The sequence below is a fragment of the Diaphorina citri genome, unplaced genomic scaffold (assembly GCF_000475195.1).
Source record: "Diaphorina citri unplaced genomic scaffold, Diaci psyllid genome assembly version 1.1 scaffold881, whole genome shotgun sequence".
In the NCBI taxonomy this organism is placed as follows: domain Eukaryota; kingdom Metazoa; phylum Arthropoda; class Insecta; order Hemiptera; family Psyllidae; genus Diaphorina; species Diaphorina citri.
Genome location: NW_007378313.1, coordinates 167,116 through 189,337, shown reverse-complemented (window position 1 = coordinate 189,337; position 22,222 = coordinate 167,116). Strand labels below are relative to the sequence as shown.

General features: G+C 39.5%; 3 protein-coding genes across 3 annotated transcripts in view; 2 read left to right on the top strand and 1 right to left on the bottom strand.

Moving 5' to 3' along the window:
• Nucleotides 1-4,409, top strand: part of LOC108252817 — an 11,084-nt gene extending 6,675 nt beyond the window's left edge. The window contains exons 6-7 of the mRNA XM_017445549.1: nt 3,810-3,960; nt 4,281-4,409. Coding sequence (XP_017301038.1) covers nt 3,810-3,960; nt 4,281-4,409 — 280 coding nt within the window. The remainder of the gene's footprint in view (nt 1-3,809; nt 3,961-4,280) is intronic.
• Nucleotides 4,410-13,778: 9,369 nt separating this feature from the next.
• LOC108252816 lies at nt 13,779-15,281 on the bottom strand. The gene is made up of 2 exons (XM_017445548.1): nt 14,557-15,281; nt 13,779-14,401 (listed from the first exon to the last, which is right to left on the bottom strand). Exons 1-2 carry the CDS (start codon nt 15,194-15,196, stop codon nt 13,779-13,781), a joined length of 1,263 nt encoding a protein of 420 aa, XP_017301037.1. The 5' UTR covers nt 15,197-15,281.
• A 5,721-nt stretch (nt 15,282-21,002) lies between these two features.
• The window catches only part of LOC103512764, a 43,180-nt gene continuing 41,960 nt past the window's right edge, over nt 21,003-22,222 (top strand). Inside the window, exon 1 of the mRNA XM_026826152.1 lies at nt 21,003-21,210. Within this exon, the coding sequence (XP_026681953.1) occupies nt 21,087-21,210 (124 nt within the window). The 5' untranslated portion in view covers nt 21,003-21,086. The remainder of the gene's footprint in view (nt 21,211-22,222) is intronic.

Genomic DNA, 22,222 nt, shown 5'->3' with positions numbered 1-22,222 from the left:
CCCCTTTTACAATACATGTTAAATGATCCCCAGTTTTTTTTTTTTTTTTTAAGATGAGTGTTCCACCGCCGTCTTTATTTCGTAGCAATGAAATAACTGCTACATTAAACGCATGTGGTCTGTGTCGTAGCATGCCCATCCCGTAGTATGCCTCTCATCAGATGGGCGAGAAGAGGCACAATACTTTCCATTTAGGTGCTGGGTCAACACGAGAACACCAGAAAGTAACCCGTTGAAATATTTGCAATCGAAAAACGAGTACAAAGAAATAATAAATGACTAAGATTACAACCAATATGTGAAATATCTTAAGGATGGATCACTTATCTTCAAATTAAAGTTAGATTACCCATGCTAAAGATCATATTATGCGACCTTTGTATTATGGGTAGCATTTCTTTTCTTTTGTTCGTGTAAAATGAAAGTTCTTAGTTAAGAACATATTAATTCAATTTTCTTAACCAACCTCAGTGGTGCAGTTGTTATCGCGTTGGACTTTGGATCTGGAGGTTGGTGGTTCGAGTACAAAGTCAAGTTATAAAATTTATCGACAAAACTTCCCATTTAGGTGCTGGGTCAACACGAGAACACCAGAAAGTAACCCGTTGAAATATTTTCAATCGAAAAACGAGTACAAAGAAATAATAAATGACTAAGATTACAACTATTATGTGAAATATCTTAAGGATGGATTACTTATCTTCAAATTAAAGTTAGATTACCCATGCTAAAGATCATATTATACGACCTTTGTATTATGGGTAGCATTTCTTTTCTTTTGTTTGTGTAAAATGAAAGTTCTTAGTTAAGAACATATTAATTCTATTTTCTTAACCAACCTCAGTGGTGCAGTTGTTATCGCGTTGGACTTTGGATCTGGAGGTTTGTGGTTCGAATCCAAAGTCAAGTCATAAAATTTATCTAGGTGTAATAATCGGGGAACGATATTTGTGACAAGTATTTAAAAAATATACTTAACACAATTCAAAATTCCTCCTTTAAATGAAAGTTTTTAGTTGAGAGCATATTCATTCAATTTTCTTTCTCTTCCTTTTTTTTTTATTTACTTAACACAATTCAAAATTCCTCCTTTAAATGAAAGTTCTTAGTTGAGAGCATATTCATTCAATTTTCTTTCTCTTCCTTTTTTTTAATTTATTTTTTTAAGGTGTTCCGGCGAGTGAGTTTGTACTATGCGAACCAGGATAAGATGGAGGAGGAGAGGGCGCGGATGCAGGCGGAGGCACAGGCAGGCCTGGCTCAGCCGAGCGGGAAACAGGAACGACGCAGACGGGATGTGGATGTTGGTAAGTTTCAGTTGAATTTTATGTTAAAGGAATACCAAACTTCTACTAGTTCTTTTTCTTCTATTAGAGAAAAAGATAGAGTTTAGTTTGATTTCTTCATAAAAGAATAGATTTCGATAGAATAGAATATACAGGGTAGTTGCTTCTCATTTCATACGTCATAGTAAATTGGCGCAGTCGATATCATACCTACCAAATTAAAACCCAAAAAAAAAAAAAAAAAAAAAAAAAAAAAAAAAAATCTGATGGGATATCTGCTTTTTTGTCCTTCTTCTACTTCTTCTTGTTGCTCTTCTTCTTCTCCTTCTTCACTTTTTCCCGTTTATACGGAGTCAGTTGGTAAAAAATACTAAACAAGTTTGCTTCTTTGTTTTCGATATCATTTTGTCTGCTTCTTATTTGTTTTGACCTCGTTTTTTAGTTATGTGGGTATAAATTAAGAGAATGGTATCTGTTTCTTTTCTTTTGTTGGGGGACAAAGGCATCTAAATTTTCAAATATTTTTTCGATGAAGTTAGTTGTGTCTATTTCTTCTACATATTCCATTATTCCATGTTTATTTGCAATAGTATTTCATAGAGGTATAACACTGACATTTAAATTTAAATCATAATATTACATTTGACAAAGTTAGAACATCAGGCTAAACAAGGATTTGCTGTGGATAGCCACATTATAGACGAACAAAACGAAAAATACGAAAAAGCCGTAAAGAAATCTGAAGGTACAGACGACACCGGTAAAGTAACTAAAAAACGAGGCAGAAAAAAGAAAACGGATGGTCCTTCAACAATCCAAGAAACGACACAAAATAGATTTTGATAGAATATACAGGGTAGTTGCTTCTCATTTCATACGTCATAGTAAATTGGCGCAGTCGATATCATACCTACGAACTTAAGCTCCCAAAAAAATCTGATGGGATATCTGCTTCTTTTGTCCTTCTTCTACTTCTTCTTGTTGCTCTTCTTCTTCTTCTCCTTCTTCACTTTTTCCCGTTTATACGGAGTCAGTTGGTAAAAAATACGAAACGAGTTTGCTTCTTTGTTTTCGATATCATTTTGTCTGCTTCTTATTTGTATTTGATCTCGTTTTTTAGTTATGTGGGTATAAATTAGGAGAATGGTATCTGTTTCTTTTCTTTTGTTGGGGGACGAAGGCATCTAAGGCCAGCCATACACGATGAGGTTTATCTCATGAGTTGAACTCGTCCTGGATGCTCTCATCCTCATCAAGTCGAAAATCGGGAGCGTCCTCGACCGCTACAAGACGCTTCACAACCTGGAGGGTGTCCGCTGGAACACCGACATGCTACGCAAGTGGAACATGACGGATAAATTGAAACAGCAAGATGAAATCATGGACAAAATGAATCATTCACAGCTCTTGGTTATCGTGTGTGGGTGTTTTCTATCAGATAAGTTCAACTTATCTGATGAACTCATGGATATTGAAATTTCTCAGCATCAGTACTTCGACCAGTGGGATGAATCAGATAATATTTCCAGTAAGTTTAGAGTGTTTAAGGTCGTTGTATTAGGCCTGCCACTCACTATCAGGTAGATAGGTACACCTGATGAGGTATACCTGACGTCTGACGAGCACACTCGGAAATAAGCAGTGGTTGGCCTTAACACTTAACAGCTTTACACTGCAACTCAACAGTCTCAACATCGTACTTAAAAAAAAAAACTATAACTGTTAAGGTCTTGTCGTCATGAAATCGAAGCGAGAAGGAAGACAGGATAGGAGTTTTTTTAAAGAAATTTGATAGAGGGAACTGTAACTCCAAGGTCTTATCGTCATGAAATCGAAGCGAGAAGGAAGACAGGATAGGAGTTTTTTTAAAGAAATTTGATAGAGGGAACTGTAATTGCTAAGGTCTTATCGTCATGAATTCAAAGAGAGAAGGAAGACAGGATAGGAGAAAGCCGTTTCGAGAACGAACCTTATCCGCTCAGGATAAAATGCGCCCCGGGTGGAAATTGATCCCGCGACCAAGAGCTTAGTAGGCAGGAGCGCTACGTTCCAAGCTAACTATGCTGCCAATTTGGGACTTTGTTTCTTTAGGAAATAAAAAGACTTTTTTTATGAATTATAATATTTATAAATTCATGGTGCAACTCTTCTTTTTCTTTGACCACAATAATAGTAGTAGCCTACTGCTGGAGTAAAGGGACTTTTCAGTCCTATGCGAGCAGTATAAATGAGCACTATTATTATAAGCACTATTATTATTATTTTTGTGTCTCTTCTCGCCAGTTTCTCGCTTCTCGCCCTTCTCACCATTAGCGGCGCTTATAAGAATAATTAATTATTATCCACAATAATAGTAGTAGCCTACTGCTGGAGTAAAAGGACTTTTCAGTCCTATGCGAGCAGTATAAATAAGCACTATTATTATAAGCACTATTATTATTTTTGTGTCTCTTCTCGCCAGTTTCTCGCTTCTCGCCATTAGCGGCGCTTATAAGATTAATTAATTGTTGTTATTATTATTAGGTACTTCGTCACCCGCATGGACGCGCTAAGCTCGCGCCTTGCGATGAAACCGGACGTTGTTGAGGAGGAACTCCAGAAGTTGAGAGCCCGCGGGTCCACATTCTACCAGCGCTATCTACCGGAACGCATCAATGTGACGGAAGTTCAGGAGGTAATTTGTAGTGATACTTTATTTATTTGTAATAACAATTAAGGAGCGCGGCAGCGCTCCGCCCCGCGGGTGCGGCACTTTGATTGTTGATTTATCCGCACCTGTTGTTGACTGAATAACTGCTATGGTGTTTAGTGACGAGGGTTTACTCACTATTCAGTGACAAGCTCCCTAGGTGAATTTAAGGTGAGTAGGTGGGTAGCTTGTCGCTAAATGGGAGTTAAATCCCCCCGTCAAAGACTTTAGCAGTTATACAGTGATGTGAAAGCTCTATCAAAACGCAGTCGTTTTTATGTTCAGACAACTTCTTTTACTTTCAGACAATTCCAGATGTCATGTTATCCATCAACTTCTTCATCCAGGCCCTATTGTTCGTTCTAATGATCTATTACAAGTACTTGTGCAAAGACCCAATAGAGAAGAAACCCAAACACAATTACTTCCACTAGAAGACAAGGGCTCAACAATCCCTGACGGAGTAAATATTTGAAGCACAAATCACCAATCGATATGAATTTCCCATTTTTGGTGCTTCCCCTATTGGCGGGAGAACATGGAAAAATGAAATTTTCAATAAGCCATAACTCCGGCCCTGGTTGTTGAATCGACCTCAAACTTGTACCAAAGTACTACGTTCTTTAAGGCCTTTGATATGATGTATCACAAACAGAGAGCTCTCATTTGAGATTTTAAGTTGGCCCCCCTGGAGCCGACCCTGAAAAAGTCCCTGAATTTTTACATAGCCTATAAGAAACTAGAGGTAAGTATAGGCTCGTAGACAAAATTTCAGGTTTCTAAATTCATCGGTTCAAAAATCAAGGTGGGGGGGGACTTTATGAATGCACTGTATGTAGAAGAATTTAGGTTGGAAGTCTGACAGTTCGTTCAGTATTGAATTTGTTTTAAAGATTAACTTGTTCTCATTTAAGATTTTAAAGTTGGCCCCCCTGGAGCCGACCCTGAAAAAGTCCCTGAATTTTTACATAGCCTATAAGAAACTAGAGGTATATATAGGCTCGTAAACAAAATTTCAGGTTTCTAAATTCATCGGTTCAAAAATCAAGGTGGGGGGGAGACTTTATGAATGCACTGTATGTAGAAGAATTTAGGTTGGAAGTCTGACAGTTTGTTCAGTATTGAATTTGTTTTAAAGATTAACTTTACTATTGTCATCACGTTGTGTTAAAACTGACCTTATATTTACTACGGGTAGGTATACTAGTCTGCATATCATCATTATTCATTGTAACTACTGATTGTGAACCTGGTACGTTCTCATCGTTTCATCCATCGGATCATCCGATGCACGAGTCGGTTGATGCGATTGTTCAAACAGCGTCACCGGTGTCGTCTTCCGTTTCGTTCGGGTCGCGTTCGATTTTCTCACGTACGGTTTCCGCGTCCGGTTAGAGATTCGGAAGCGGCACGTTACATTCGGATTCATCGTGGTGGTTTTTCGTTTCCTCTTCCGGCGCGCGGGCCGGTATCCGGAGAACATGGTCATCCACAGGCTCTGGTCCGGATCACTTGTCATATCTTGATGCATTTCATCGACGTGTACCTCCAGTGAGGTTATATTCGTACAGTTCTTCTTACAGAAGAAGCACTGGTGGATTTCGTCCGAGTATTTCATATCCGAGGTGAAGTTCGCCGGGTCGATGTCCTCACAGAGATATTCCGGATAGGGGAAGTCCTTATCGTCACTCTCCGCGAAGATTTTTACTCTGGTTGTTGGTGGCGGAGGTGTGGTTGTGGAGGTGTAGTTGTTCGATGTGTCTGGAAGCAAGAGGAGTGTCTTCTTTCAGTGAACGTCAGCCTTTTCTTGGAGCGCCGCAACGTTAGTCTCAGCGAAATCCACCAGGTCTTTAGTCGCTTTTATCAGTCTAAATAAGTCGCTCCAAAAAATATAACGGTAAGCAATAATGTCGCCTTTTTTCAACAATACTACCTAATGTAATGATGGTAGACTCCATAACATAAATTTCCATTTCTAATACTACTTAAGTTGTGCTTATTAGTGCATTAGAAATCAATGAAAAAATAATTTGAATTGTTAATCAAGTACGTAGTATTGTAGTAATATTAGTTCTTTTCCTGGGAGTACGATGTGTACTTCAAGAACTTAACTTCCTGACTAAGAATGACCCCCACAAAAACACAAATGTAAAAAAAAAGCCAAGTTCCTATCCAAAAATGTCGGCCTATAAAAGTGGCCTGGCGCACTGCCGTGCGCCTAGATTGCAACATCTTCCTCTAATCTCCGATGAAAATAGCTTGACAGCACAGAAGGGTAACAAAAAGTACAATGCAGAGAACATGTATTTGAGAAAAAACTATGAACTCAAACATGTTGAAAATCCTACAGGTGACGGTAAATTATTGAATCAATATAGAGAAAATGTATGTAAACAACCCAAAACAGAAGTAGAAAATCAACGTACAATTAGGAGACAACTAGAAAACAATCTGAATGAAATTGTCGATACGAGAATACAAAACATAGAAGATGAAAATGAAAGTAACGATGATGCAAATACAAGAAATGTTAAAAGACGAGTCAAACGATATCGAACGATATCCCAGATGGATACGAACGAGATACGAGAATCCAATGACCTACTAGACAGCGTCAGTCTACATCTAGACTGTGAATATTGTGGACTTGTCTTCCCATCGACAGCCACCCTTGTAGATCATATACACACAAGACATGATAAAGAATTCCAGAGGGACTATGGAAAAGGGAAATACGATGAAAACGAGGGAGTGAGAATGGGCACAACGGAGGATGTTCTGAAAGCTGTTCAAAAAGGGAAAATAAATGTCGAGAAACTATTCGAAAGGAAGAGGCGTGAAGTTAGTGATGGTAAGTAACTGATTGTAAAGAAACTAAACCAATATATTATGTAGACTTGTAGAGTAATCAAATCACTGATCACTGTAATCAGTAATAGGCGGAGATTAGAGGAAGATGTTGCAATCTAGGCGCACGGTATTGCGCCAGGCCAAGTTCCGGCCTGAGCACGCCAGTGTGTATATTACACGAAACATTTCGACGCATTTTTACCCCTATCATAACTCCGTCAATTTTCAATGTAGGTAATCTCACGATTTCAACTTGGCAATGTTTTCCTTTTATTTTCATGTTAATAATAGGTACCGTATTTAGGTATTAATTTGAAAAGGAAAAACATTGCCAAGGTGAAATTGAGAGAAGGTTGAAGGAATTGAGATCCAGCATTTTCAGCAGACACGAAAAATTGGGAATGCAAACTTGGCCTTAATTTTCTGATCTAACCACTTTTATAGGCCGACATTTTTGGATAGGAACTTGGCCTTTTTTTCACATTTATGTTTTTGTGGGGGTCATTCTTAGTCAGGAAGTTAAGTTCTTGAAGTACACATCGTACTCCCAGGAAAAGAACTAATATTACTACAATACTACGTACTTGATTAACAATTCAAATAATTTTTTCATTGATTTCTAATGCACTAATAAGCACAACTTAAGTAGTATTAGAAATGGACATTAATGTTATGGAGTCTACCATCATTATATTAGGTGGTATTGTTGAAAAAAGGCGACATTATTGCTTACCGTTATATTTTTTGGAGCGACTTATTTAGACCGATAAAAGCGACTTAAGACCTGGTGGATTTCGTTGAGACTAACACTTGAAGTACACATCGTACTCCCAGGAAAAGAACTAATATTACTACAATACTACGTACTTGATTAACAATTCAAATTATTTTTTCATTAATTTCCAATGCACTAATAAGCACAACTTAAGTAGTGTTAGAAATGGACATTAATGTTATGGAGTCTACCATCATTATATTAGGTAGTATTGTTGAAAAAAGGCGACATTATTGCTTACCGTTATATTTTTTGGAGCGACTTATTTAGACCGAAAAAAGCGACTTAAGACCTGGTGGATTTCGCCGAGACTAACGCGATGAAATGCATCAAGATATGACAAGTGATCCGGACCAGAGCCTGTGGATGACCATGTTCTCCGGATACCGGCCCGCGCGCCGGAAGAGGAAACGAAAAACCACCACGATGAATCCGAATGTAACGTGCCGCTTCCGAATTTCTAACCGGACGCGGAAACCGTACGTGAGAAAATCGAACGCGACCCGAACAAAACGGAAGACGACACCGGTGACGCTGTTTGAACAATCGCATCAACCGACTCGTGCATCGGATGATCCGATGGATGAAACGATGAGAACGTACCAGGTTCACAATCAGTAGTTACAATGAATAATGATGATATGCAGACTAGTATACCTACCCGTAGTAAATATAAGGTCAGTTTTAACACAACATGATAACAAGTTAATCTTTAAAACAAATTCAATACTGAACAAACTGTCAGACTTCCAACCTAAATTCTTCTACATAAAGTGCATTCATAAAGTCCCCCCCACCTTGATTTTTGAACCGATGAATTTAGAAACCTGAAACTTTGTCTACGAGCCTATACTTACCTCTAGTTTCTTATAGGCTATGTAAAAATTCAGGGACTTTTTCAGGGTCGGCTCCAGGGGGGCCAACTTTAAAATCTTAAATGAGAGCCCTCTGTTTGTGATACATCATATCAAAGGTCTTAAAGAACGTAGTACTTTGGTACAAGTTTGAGGTCGATTCAACAACCAGGGCCGGAGTTATGGCTTATTGAAAATTTCATTTTTCCATGTTCTCCCGCCAATAGGGGAAGCACCAAAAATGGGAAATTCATATCGATTGGTGATTTGTGCTTCAAATAGGCCCCACTAATGATTCACATTGAAATCCGATCCCAAAAATTAAAGTTCGAAACATCCATTTTCACCGCCGGAGGCCATCAGGGCCGAAAGTCCAGTTCCCGATAGATCACTTGTAGTAAAGCATCGATGGTTGGTATTCGCATGGATGAGCATCCGCACTATCGCGCAAAGTGGCCAGCGCACGTGATTGTCCGGATGGTCAATTATCCGGATACCATCCACGCTCAACGTTGCATAAGTGATCCGTTGGAAACTGGTGCATTCAACATGCTATTGCTGCTGGATATGTAAAAATTCAGGGACTTTTTCAGGGTCGGCTCCAGGGGGGCCAACTTTAAAATCTTAAATGAGAGCCCTCTGTTTGTGATACATTATATCAAAGGCCTTAAAGAACGTAGTAGTTTGGTACAAGTTTGAGGTCGATTCAACAACCAGGGCCGGAGTTATGGCTTATTGAAATTTTCTTTTTTCCATGTTCTCCCGCCAATAGGGGAAGCACCAAAAATGGGAAATTCATATCGATTGGTGATTTGTGCTTCAAATAGGCCCCACTAATGATTCACATTGAAATCCGATCCCAAAAATTAAAGTTCGAAACATCCATTTTCACCGCCGGAGGCCATCAGGGCCGAAAGTCCAGTTCCCGATAGATCACTTGTAGTAAAGCATCGATGGTTGGTATTCGCATGGATGAGCATCCGCACTATCGCGCAAAATGGCCAGCGCACGTAAAGTGGCCAGATTGTCCGGATGGTCAATTATCCGGATACCATCCACGCTCAACGTTGCATAAGTGATCCGTTGGAAACTGGTACATTCAACATGCTATTGCTGCTGGACGCTGGCTGGCTCCAATATTATCTCCGTTGTTTTTAAAAAAATGTAACATAAAAATAATCCTTCTTTTTCGTTTCAGAATAGATGTGAATACAGCCTCCCCTGACAGTACAAAACAGACATTGAAATCTAAAGGTAGAAAGAAGAAGAATGAAACGATAAAAAGTAATAAAAAGACCACAAAGAAATCTGAAGGTACAGACGACACTGGTAAAGTAACTAAAAAACGAGGCAGAAAAAAGAAAACGGATGGTCCTTCAACAATCCAAGAAACGACACAACATACTGTTAAAGGCAGCGATGAACTGTTTGATATCACTAAGAAACAACAGTTCTATTTGCATTCAGATGAAGACGAAGAAGATGAGACCAACAGTAAAACAACAGTGTTCCATTTAATAACTCGCAAGAAGATAGACTGTCATATGTGTTCAGCTACTGGCATGAATGCTGAGGAGTTCCATCAACATATGTTAGAACATCAGGCTAAACAAGGATTTGCTGTGGATAGCCACATTATAGACGAACAAAACGAAAAATACGAAAAAGCCGTAAAGAAAAAGCGGACCACCCATTTGTTCTCCGGAGAATCGTCGCAATTTTCTTACGTTGATCGCTTGTTGGAGACGAAAGAATTCAGAAAGGTTATCAAAGCAGAGAGGGCGAAAGCAGGAATAAGTCATTCATATGATGACCGTCTCAATCCCAATGACACGTTGGAAGTTCATGACAGTGGTGACAACAGACCCAATATAAGACGCAAGAGAGACTATGAAGCAGCGATATTTAAAGCTGTGACGGAAGATCCAAACAGTGTGGGATACAAATGGCGGAAAGAAAAAGAAAAAGAAGAGGAGGAATCGGAACAAGAATTTCAAAATATGATAAAGAACTCAAATCTAACAAATCAAGAAAAATTCATAAAGAAAGAAGCTAGACGGAAAGCACAATTCTACGAGTTTTTCAACGAAGCATGGGAAGAAATACAAAGAAGAAGGGGAAAGAGAGATGTAGGCAAAAATAAATTAATTATCTCCAAAAGGAACAAGATCATGGATAAACATAATATAGTAAAAAGAGACTATGAAGCAGCGATATTTAAAGCTGTGACGGAAGATCCAAACAGTGTAGGATACAAATGGCGGAAAGAAAAAGAAAAAGAAGAGGAGGAATCGGAACAAGAATTTCAAAATATGATAAAGAACTCAAATCTAACAAATCAAGAAAAATTCATAAAGAAAGAAGCTAGACGGAAAGCACAATTCTACGAGTTTTTCAACGAAGCATGGGAAGTAATACAAAGAAGAAGGGGAAAGAGAGATGTAGGCAAAAATAAATTAATTATCTCCAAAAGGAACAAGATCATGGATAAACATAATATAGTAAAAAGAGACTATGAAGCAGCGATATTTAAAGCTGTGACGGAAGATCCAAACAGTGTAGGATACAAATGGCGGAAAGAAAAAGAAAAAGAAGAGGAGGAATCGGAACAAGAATTTCAAAATATGATAAAGAATGGAAATCTAACGGAACAAGAGAAATTCATTAAGAAAGAAGCAAGGCGGAAAGCACAATTCTACGATTTTTTCAACGAAGCATGGGAAGAAATACAAAGGAAAAGAGCAAAGAGAGATGTTGCAAAGGTGAAAAGTTATCAACCTTTCGAGGAATCAAAACTTCCACTTGATAATGGAAATCGAAGAGTGAAAAGGAGCGAACAGAAGCTAACATGTCCCATTTGCTCAAAAAAATTTGGCACTCAGACGAAACTTAACCAACATATTATTGTTGACCATAAACCAAAAACCACTCGTAAGTCTTACGCATTCACTTTGCATAAAAAAGATTATGACATCAAAGACTTGGGTGAAGAGTATCAAATTTTTGATGAGTTCGAAACAAAAGAAGATGAGAATGATATCCCTCTAGACGTAGAAATAAAAAATATAAACTATACGCTAATACCTTATCATAAAATCAAAGGTAAAGAATTCACTGCATTTGAGGGATTAGTGGATACTTTTGAAGATTTAGGTCCGACACCTGCTGGCATGAAGGGGATCCATGAAGATATTAAGAGAATGAGGCAGGCAGATGAGAAACATAATAATGCTTACATGAAAATGTTATTTGCGACGGAAAAAGCAAGAACTGAGGAGCCCACCAAAGCATATGATGAATATAATATTGAAGAAAAGTTGGAAAAAATATTTGTTACTCCCAAGTTGGCTTTGAAATGTACGGACTGTGGTGAAACGTTTGATAGCGACATGGAGTTTGAGGTTCATAACTTTGATCACACAATAATGCCACACATTGAACGTGAAAGGAGTTTTACTAATGTATTTAATCACATGACCCTAGCTCCTTCACATGAACTGGTTATCAACAAAAAAGCTATCAGAAAGGTGGTACAAACTGCGGGATACTGGGGCTTTGATAGATATCGCCCAGACAGATTCAATAGTAGTGAAGAGATGAAATATAAAACCAAAAACTGGTTTGAATTTGATTTTAATTTAACGAGTGAAAAACCAAGAACCATGATGTGGAATTTAAGGTTTTATAATAGAACTTTAAAGCAATGGGAAGTTTTACCAAATGTGAGTATACCCGAGCCAGACAGACATCCAACCATACCAAAAAATAGTCAATATTCTTCAGATTTTTCTTCATTAGATAGTATGAGTGTGGATATAAGGAAATCAAAATCTTTAGAACAAGTTGTTAGGGAATATTTAGATTCACAAAATCCACCCAATGAGACATTCTTCCAGCAGAGTTACTTCGATGACGATAAAAATTCGAGTCAAATCTATGGGAGTAAGGAAGAATTTGACGAAGATCAGGAAAGTATTATGAAGTCAGAAGAATTTAATGAAATACCAAGTGGTATTTTGAGTGAAGAAAACGAACAGAAACATCACTCGAACAGTAAAAATGAGAAACATAAAAGTAAAGAAATAAAAGAAAAACATCATTCAGGCATAAGACATTCCAGTGAAGAGTTCAAACCAGACCCTGAGATAGGATATGATAGAAATATTCATCAGTCAAGAAAATTCATAAAGAACCTGGAAGAAAAAAGAGAAAAAGAACGAAAGATACTATCAGAAGTTAGAAACAAACGTAGGAAAGGGCCTCATCCTGGTGATCATTTAGATAGTGAATTAGATCAGTTTGAAGATGAAATGGAAAGACCGAGTGATCCAAATGAATCACCAGAAGCTTCTATACCAATCACATCATCTTTCGTGAGAAAATATACTGGAAACAGTGATAGTATATATGAACATGTCAACTTGACAGATTACAGAAACCGGAAGAAATATTCTGTCCTGTATGATCCGGATGAATCTAAACACAATACTACGAGAATGTTTAAGGAATACAGAAAGATAAGTGAGCTCGACAAAGAACGTATAGATAAAGAAAAGGAAAGAAGAAAACAAGGTATTCACAGTATATTAAATAAATTTAATATTACAAAGTATCCTGATCTTGATGAGTACTATAAAGATGATAAAAATTTGATAAACACCAAAGATGATTTTCATAAAAATAGAGAAGTAATACCAAAAAATCAGAGCAAACATTTCATTCGTTCAAAACAAATGGAATCCATCGAAGAGATCAAGAGATCTGACATTACTACAATGTTCGCCAAAAATGAGTTTGGTCAGAAACCAATCAAGGTGGACCAAGTAGAGACGACTAAAATGAAGATGTATGAAGCAAGAACGTCAATGATTACACCACAAAATTATGTTGATATGATGGAAGATTTTTACGATCAAGAAGCAGACTTTGAAAATGCACATATCCGAGATAATGAGGATATTCTAAACCGTTTTGAAAAAAGTAGAAAAGCACAAGAGGAAAGAAACAAAGTGCCGTCCACAAGACGAACAAGAAGGAGTACAGTGATTCCACCATCCACTTATAACCCACGGGAATATCGTACTCTAGATGATGCTGAAATGATGAGAGTGAGGATTGATGAAATGAACAGAGAGCATAGCAAGAGATTAGCAAGCACAACGCGACGAACTAAGAAACCAACCACTAGAACGACTACCACCACTAGGAAACCTACCACTATCATTGATTATAGAGAACAAGACGCAAAGTTCAACCAAGGTAGTGTTGAAGATCTGTTAGAAAAAACAACACTTTCTCACTAATGATGGGTCTGTTATGACTCTTCACATGATTCCAGTAGGTCTCGTCTCGGATGGGTATGTCAAATGTTTTATTACATACGTTACACTCCTTGATTCGGAACTCGAGAGGGAATACGGAGTGAGATTTGTTTCGTACAATGGCAGAATGATCTTCAGTACAAGGCTCTCACTAATGATGGGTCTGTTATGACTCTTCACATGATTCCAGTAGGTCTCGTCTCGGATGGGGATGTCAAATGTTTTATTACATACATTACACTCCTTGATTCGGAACTCGAGAGGGAATATGGAGTGAGATTTGTTTCGTACAATGGCAGAATGATCTTCAGTACAAGGTTCATCCTCATCGTGAATATGGATATGACTTCTCGGTTTCGTCACATTGCAATGTTTGCAGAACTCCGTTCCGTCATAGTTTACAGTTGTGATGTTCCGAGGACGTAAGTACAATTCATAATAGTCCACCATGTCCTTCTTGATTTGATCGTAATCACATAGATTTTCATTTGGTCCCCACGTACCGCCGGCGAATTGCCATTCCTTCGGGTCATCCCGTTCCAAGTTTGAATTTCTATCGACTTCCTGTCTCTCTTCCAGTTTGAGGTTCCGATCTATATCTTTCAACTTAGCCACTAGTTTATTACCTCACATAGATTTTCATTTGGTCCCCACGTACCGCCGGCGAATTGCCATTCCTTCGGGTCATCCCGCTCCAAGTTTGAATTTCTATCGATTTCCTGTCTCTCTTCCAGTTTGAGGTTCCGATCTATATCTTTCAACTTAGCCACTAGTTTATTACTCCTGCGTGCTGGTACATTAAACATTTTATCATCCTCCGATTCATCATCATCAGGATCCTTGGCAAAGTATCGTTCATCAAGTGTTGTTTTTTCTAACAGATCTTCAACACTACCTTGGTTGAACTTTGCGTCTTGTTCTCTATAATCAATGATAGTGGTAGGTTTCCTAGTGGTGGTAGTCGTTCTAGTGGTTGGTTTCTTAGTTCGTCGCGTTGTGCTTGCTAATCTCTTGCTATGCTCTCTGTTCATTTCATCAATCCTCACTCTCATCATTTCAGCATCATCTAGAGTACGATATTCCCGTGGGTTATAAGTGGATGGTGGAATCACTGTACTCCTTCTTGTTCGTCTTGTGGACGGCACTTTGTTTCTTTCCTCTTGTGCTTTTCTACTTTTTTCAAAACGGTTTAGAATATCCTCATTATCTCGGATATGTGCATTTTCAAAGTCTGCTTCTTGATCGTAAAAATCTTCCATCATATCAACATAATTTTGTGGTGTAATCATTGACGTTCTTGCTTCATACATCTTCATTTTAGTCGTCTCTACTTGGTCCACCTTGATTGGTTTCTGACCAAACTCATTTTTGGCGAACATTGTAGTAATGTCAGATCTCTTGATCTCTTCGATGGATTCCATTTGTTTTGAACGAATGAAATGTTTGCTCTGATTTTTTGGTATTACTTCTCTATTTTTATGAAAATCATCTTTGGTGTTTATCAAATTTTTAGTAAATGCAGTTTTTTTGTGTTATTATGTCACAACTTTGGTGCTCACTGCAGCATTGTAGGATTTTCCCAATATCTCAATAATCCTAAAATCCAATGTTTACCTACCATGCTGGCACCGGTCGCTATGCGCATTTATATGTCATAGCTACTCATTTTCCTCACGAGGCTGAGTGGGCCCCGCAACAGCCAGTCACGGAATCAATCATTTGCATGATACAAATTTCATGATCCCGCCGGGAATCGAACTCGGGCCTCCCGCGTGCAAGGCGAGCGCAGTGATCACTACGCCATGGGAGCTGACTCAACTGCCCCAAATGATGGGTTAAGCTTATAGGAATCTACAAACCTGTATTGTATTTCTAATGGCTGGGACCACAATCTCAGGTTAAACTTCGTCTAGCCAGCCTAGTTAGCTTAGTTGGTAGTGCGTCTGCCTTGTGCGGGAATCGAACCCGTGGCCTAGCGCTTACAAGCCGGACGCACTACCAACCAAACTAACTAGGCTGTCCGCAAACGGATGTAAAATACAAGCTTTGAGCTCTTCTGAACCTCCCTGGCTCTGCTAGTTCAGCGAGATATTTAAGAACTAATACCCAGGTATGTTGACCTTTCACATCACGAGTATACCAGAGGTCAACAGTAATCTCAAAATGAATTTGTAGTCTTGGACCTTAAGGTGTGTCCACACATAGTCGACCGGTCATCGATCGAGGTCGATGGACGAGGTGAATCTTTGAATGTTGTCGAAGCAGTGTGGACGGTTCAGTCGACATCGATCGACGGCCAGTATGTGGACACACCTTAAGAGCGATTATTTCGTGTGCTTGAACAGCTCACCAAGCCCTCCCGATTACCAGGCGAGAGTACCCACTTCACCACTGAGGTGGTTTTGTGTCGATCTTCAGGAGAACATTTTCCAGCCCAGCCCTGTCTGTTTGAGATGAAAGTTCTTCTTACAAGTTCAGGATAAAGTTCACCTTTCTGAGTAACCGTGGTCTCAAGCTTTTTCCGCCACACACATTCGGACGCGTCTGAACTTGAGTAACGAGTACGAGCGAGACTCGAACCCACGACCTAGCGCTTACAAGGCAGCTGCCCGATTACCAGGCGAGAGTACCCACTTCACCACTGAGGTGGTTTTGTGTCGATCTTCAGGAGAACATTTCCCAGCCCAGCCCTGTCTGTTTGAGACGAAAGTTCTTCTTACAAGCTCAGGATAATGTTCACCTTTCTGAGTAACCGTGGTCTCAAGCTTTTTCCGCCACACACGTTCGGACGCGTCTGAACTTGAGTAACGAGTACGAGCGAGAATCGAACCCACGACCTAGCGCTTACAAGGCAGCTACCTTCCAAGCTAACTAGGCTGGTACAGCCCAGCCCTGCCCTGTTTGAGACGAACCTTATCAGTTACATCGTTCGCATTAGTAGCCATTCCAAAGCTATTAGCATTTTCCAACACTTTGTCTCTAGATTGAGACTGATAAGTCCTCACCCTTTTTCTCTCAGGAGTCTAACACCCGGAGGTCTCTCTCTCGAGTTTCAAGTGATTGTAGGACGAGACTTTAGTAAGTTTTTAATGTTTTTTTTCTGTCTTTTGGATCAACGTAGAATTTTCTTTTTAAATGGTTTTATTTAAAGATTTCTTTTTTGTTTGATAGAGGTCACTGTATAACTCCTAAGGTCTGCAGCTGCTGTAGCAAAAAATGGTTGCGCTTTAATGTTGCTAGATCTTTGGTTTAGCGTTTCTTGGGGTGCGGCACTTTGATTGTTGATTTATCCGCACCTGTTGTTGACTGAATAACTGCTATGGTGTTTAGTGACGAGGGTTCACTCACTATTCAGTGACAAGCTCCCTAGGTGAATTTAAGGTGAGTAGGTGGAACCTGTATTGTATTTCTAATGGCTGGGACCACAATCTCAGGTTAAACTTCGTCTAGCCAGCCTAGTTAGCTTAGTTGGTAGTGCGTCTTCCTTGTGCGGGAATCGAACCCGCGGCCTAGCGCTTACAAGCCGGACGCACTACCAACCAAACTAACCAGGCTGTCCGCAAACGGATGTAAAATACAAGCTCTTCTGAACCTCCCTGGCTCTGCTAGTTCAGCGAGATATTTAAGAACTAATACCCAGGTATGTTGACCTTTGTATCACATCACGAGTATACCAGAGGTCAACTGTAATCTCAAAATGAATTTGTAGTCTTCGACCTTAAGGTGTGTCCACACATAGTCGACCGGTCATCGATCGAGGTCGATGGACGAGGTGAATCTTTGAATGTTGTCGAAGCAGTGTGGACGGTTCAGTCAACATCGATCGACGGCCAGTATGTGGACACACCTTAAGAGCGATTTCGTGTGCTTGAACAGCTCGCCAAGCCCTCCCGATTACCAGGCGAGAGTACCCACTTCACCACTGAGGTGGTTTTGTGTCGATCTTCAGGAGAACATTTCCCAGCCCAGCCCTGTCTCTTTGAGACGAAAGTTCTTCTTACAAGTTCAGGATAAAGTTCAACTTTCTGAGTAAACGTGGTCTCAAGCTTTTTCCGCCACACACGTTCGGACGCGTTTGAACTTGAGTAACGAGTACGAGCGAGAATCGAACCCACGACCTAGCCCTTACAAGGCAGCTACCTTCCAAGCTAACTAGGCTGGTACAGGCCAGCCCTGCCCTGTTTGAGATGAACCTTATCAGTTACATCGTTCGCATTAGTAGCCATTCCAAAGCTATTAGCATTTTCCAACACTTTGCCTCTAGATTGAGACTGATAAGTCCTCACCCTTTTTCTCTCAGGAGTCCAACACCCGGAGGTCTCTCTCTCGAGTTTCAAGTGGTTGTAGGACGAGACTTTAGTGAGTTTTTAGTGTTTTTTTTCTGTCTTTTGGATCAACGTAGAATTTTCTTTTTAAATGGTTTTATTTAAAGATTTCTTTTTTGTTTGATAGAGGTCACTGTATAACTCCTAGGGTCTGCAGCTGCTGTAGCAAAATAAATGTTGCGCTTTAATGTTGCTGGATTTTTGGTCTAGCGTTTCTTGGGGTGCGGCACTTTGATTGTTGATTTATCCGCAACTGTTGTTGACTGAATAACTGCTATGGTGTTTAGTGACGAGGGTTTACTCACTATTCAGTGACAAGCTCCCAAGGTGAATTTAAGGTGAGTAGGTGGGCATAAAGAACCTGGAAGAAAAAAGAGAAAAAGAACGAAAGATACTATCAGAAGTTAGAAACAAACGTAGGAAAGGGCCTCATCCTGGTAATCATTTAGATAGTGAATTAGATCAGTTTGAAGATGAAATGGAAAGACCGAGTGATTCGTTTCTTGGGGTGCGGCACTTTGATTGTTGATTTATCCGCACCTGTTGTTGACTGAATAACTGCTATGGTGTTTAGTGACGAGGGTTTACTCACTATTCAGTGACAAGCTCCCTAGGTGAATTTAAGGTGAGTAGGTGGGTAGCTTGTCGCTAAATGGGAGTTAAATTCCCCCGTCAAAGACTTTAGCAGTTATACAGTGATGTGAAAGCTCTATCAAAACGCAGTCGTTTTTATGTTCAGACAACTTCTTTTACTTTCAGACAATTCCAGATGTCATGTTATCCATCAACTTCTTCATCCAGGCCCTATTGTTCGTTCTAATGATCTATTACAAGTACTTGTGCAAAGACCCAATAGAGAAGAAACCCAAACACAATTACTTCCACTAGAAGACAAGGGCTCAACAATCCCTGACGGAGTTAAGTCGGCGTCTGCAGAAGACTCTTCTTCTTAGCCTCCTATTTAAATAGGGTGGGTGAAAATCTGCAGAAGACCATCATCAAATCTCTAAAGAACATTTTGGAATCTGCAGACATGGGCATCCTTAACTGTCGGTGTTTGTCGAGGTTCATCATATTTCTGGCGTTTTTAGTGCACGCGATTTAAGTTTGAACAATTTCAATTTATTAATCTTGACAGAACGGATCAAATCGGAATAATAGAACCTGTCGGTGTTTGTCGAGGTTCATCATATTTCTGGCGTTTTTAGTGCACGCGATTTAAGTTTGAACAATTTCAATTTATTAATCTTGATAGAACGGATCAAATCGGAATAATAGAAGAGTTTTATTTGATTTTATCACAAACTATATTGATAAAAATGGGGATTTTGGGCTGTCGATGCTCTTCCAAATTTTTCATGGTTCTGGCATTCCTGTTCCACGTAATGCTGCAATATTAGAGGCCCGAAATTGGATCTAAATCAGACCTAGTGGAAGATCTAAATCTAAATCAACTAGTTTTAAATCTAAATCAACCAGTTTTTAGTCTAAATCAACTAGTTTTTTCAATCTAAATCAACTTGTTTTAAATCTAAATCAACTTGTTTTAAATCTAAATTTACTATTTTTTAATCTAAATTAAATTTATCGTTCTGGCATTCCTGTTCCACGTAATGCTGCAATATTAGAGGCCCGAAATTGGATCTAAATCAGACCTAGTGGAAGATCTAAATCAACTAGTTTTTAGTCTAAATTAACTAGTTTTAAATCTAAATCAACTAGTTTTTAGTCTAAATCAACTAGTTTTTTAATCTAAATCAACTTGTTTTAAATCTAAATTTACTATTTTTTAATCTAAATTAAATTCAAACGTGTAAATTTCCACAATGCAACTGTTCAAGTGTAAATGTGTGCCCAAGTTTTTCCTAATCGTAGCTTTTCTACTGCACGTGTGCAACCTTTGAATCGAAAACCACTCTGATAAAATCGGTCCTCCTGAAATCAGCTGATTTTTATCCTAATAACTTCGTTTTTCCTAAAATAAGTTCGTTTTTACAATGAAGAATTCCGACGAATCTTGATTTTCCGCGGAAAAAAATCGCACAAAACCCGAGACATTTTGCAACCATTGGAAGAATGATAAGTTTTCTACTGCACGTGTGCAACCTTTGAATCGAAAACCACTCTGATAAAATCGGTCCTCCTGAAATCAGCTGATTTTTATCCTAATAAGTTCGTTTTTCCTAAAATAAGTTCGGTTTTACAATGAAGAATTCCGACGAATCTTGATTTTCCGCGGAAAAAAATCGCACAAAACCCGATACATTTTGCAACCATTGGAAGAATGATAAAATGGCAATGCGTTTCGAGACTGTTGATATTCATCGCGTTTCTGTGTAAAATCTATTAAGCCGAACTGAAAACCAAAGCCGGCAGGGCTTGCGACAAAAAAGTGTCACACACCTAGTGTTGCAAAAGTGTCACACCCCTATAAAAATAAAATCAAAAGTCCCTTTCCCTCGACGCGATCTTCTCTCGGCCGCCCCACAATAATAGTAGTAGCCTACTGCTGGAGTAAAGGGACTTTTCAGTCCTAGGCGAGCAGTATAAATAAGCACTATTATTATTATTACCACAACCTAATCCTTAACAGATAGAGTTCGTTCTCGGAAAGGCTGGCTTTCTCCTATCCTGTCTTTCTTCTCTCTTCGATTTCGGGACGATGAGACCATAGCAGTTACAGTTCCCTCTGTCACACCTCTTAAAAAAAAAGCTTCAGTGCAGGTTGAGAACCAGTATTTTGTTCCTAACTATGGTTGTTAAGGTGTGTCCAAACCGGGCGTCGATCGACGAGGTGAATCTATGTTGAGGCAGTGTGGACGGTTCAGTCTGCATCGATCGACGGTCGTTCGACTCTGTGTGGACACACCTTCAGAACTAGCTTCGTTTTGATTTTAGAACAAAGAACCTCTCCATCCACAAGCGTCTGCTGGAATTCGGCATAGACTCCCGTGGTCGAACCTTAACCTGGCCGCGGATCAAACTCATGCCGGAAATGTCCTTATTGAATGATTCTGAGAGTTGCGGCGGACCGCAGACGCTATTTGACGATCCGGAAATGAACGCGTATGAAGAGCAAAAACGCAGGAAGTGGGAGGAGGAGTACTTGCGTAAGTTCATATGAAACTGTACCGGACATTTGTACCAAGTTGAATGACTACTTGCGTTAGCTCATGAAATACAGTAGTTCTTAAAAACGCAGTGCGATCCGGAAATGAACGCGTATGAAGAGCAAAAACGCAGGAAGTGGGAGGAGGAGTACTTGCGTAAGTTCATATGAAACTGTACCGGAAATGTGTACCAAGTTGAATGACTACTTGCGTTAGCTCATGAAATACAGTAGTTCTTAAAAACGCAGTCAGAGGAGGACTACTTGCGTAAGTAGGTGAAATTGTTCCGGAAATTTGTTCCAAGTTGACAGAGTACTTGCGATCTGAAGCTTCTCGGAACGATACTGGCTTTCTCCTATCTTGTCCTCCTTCCCTCTTAGATTTCGGGTCGATAAGACCCCCGTTGTAACAGTTCCCTCTATACAACCCCTTTTTTTTTTAAAAAAAAAGCCTTTAAGTTCCCAACACCACACGATTGGACAATTCCACAGGGCGTCGCAAAGCAGAGGAAAAGGGCAATCCTGATTTTCGATCTGAAGCTTCTCGGAACGATACTGGCTTTCTCCTATCTTGTCCTCCTTCCCTCTTAGATTTCGGGTCGATAAGACCCCCGTTGTTACAGTTCCCTCTATCCAACCCCTTTTTAAAAAAACCCTTCAAGTTCCTAACACCACACGATTGGACAATTCCACAGGGCGTCGCAAAGCAGGTTATAATAGTTATGACAAATATGATGATGACTTGATGCTCATCAATATGTATGGTACCAACACCAAGAAGTATAAACTCTATACTACCCCTCCGACTGTAGTCACATGGTTTCCATTCCTAGATGTATAAAGCCAAGGAGAAATGAACCAATAGGAAATTCTGAGAACATCGGCAGGGCTTGCGACAAAAAAGTGTCACACACCTAGTGTTGCAAAAGTGTCACACCCCTATAAAAATAAAATCAAAAGTCCCTTTCCCACGACGCGATCTTCTCTCGGCCGCCAAAAAAAGTCAAATTCGC

What these genes read in the sequence shown, in the direction of transcription:
- LOC108252816 (XM_017445548.1), bottom strand. Translation starts at nt 15,196, where the DNA reads ATGGAATCCATCGAAGAGATCAAGAGATCTGACATTACTACAATGTTC. An exon ending in TAATGTACCAGCACGCAGGA is followed by an intron (nt 14,402 to 14,556) that starts GTAATAAACTAG and finishes AATCTATGTGAG; the next exon opens with GTAATAAACTAGTGGCTAAG.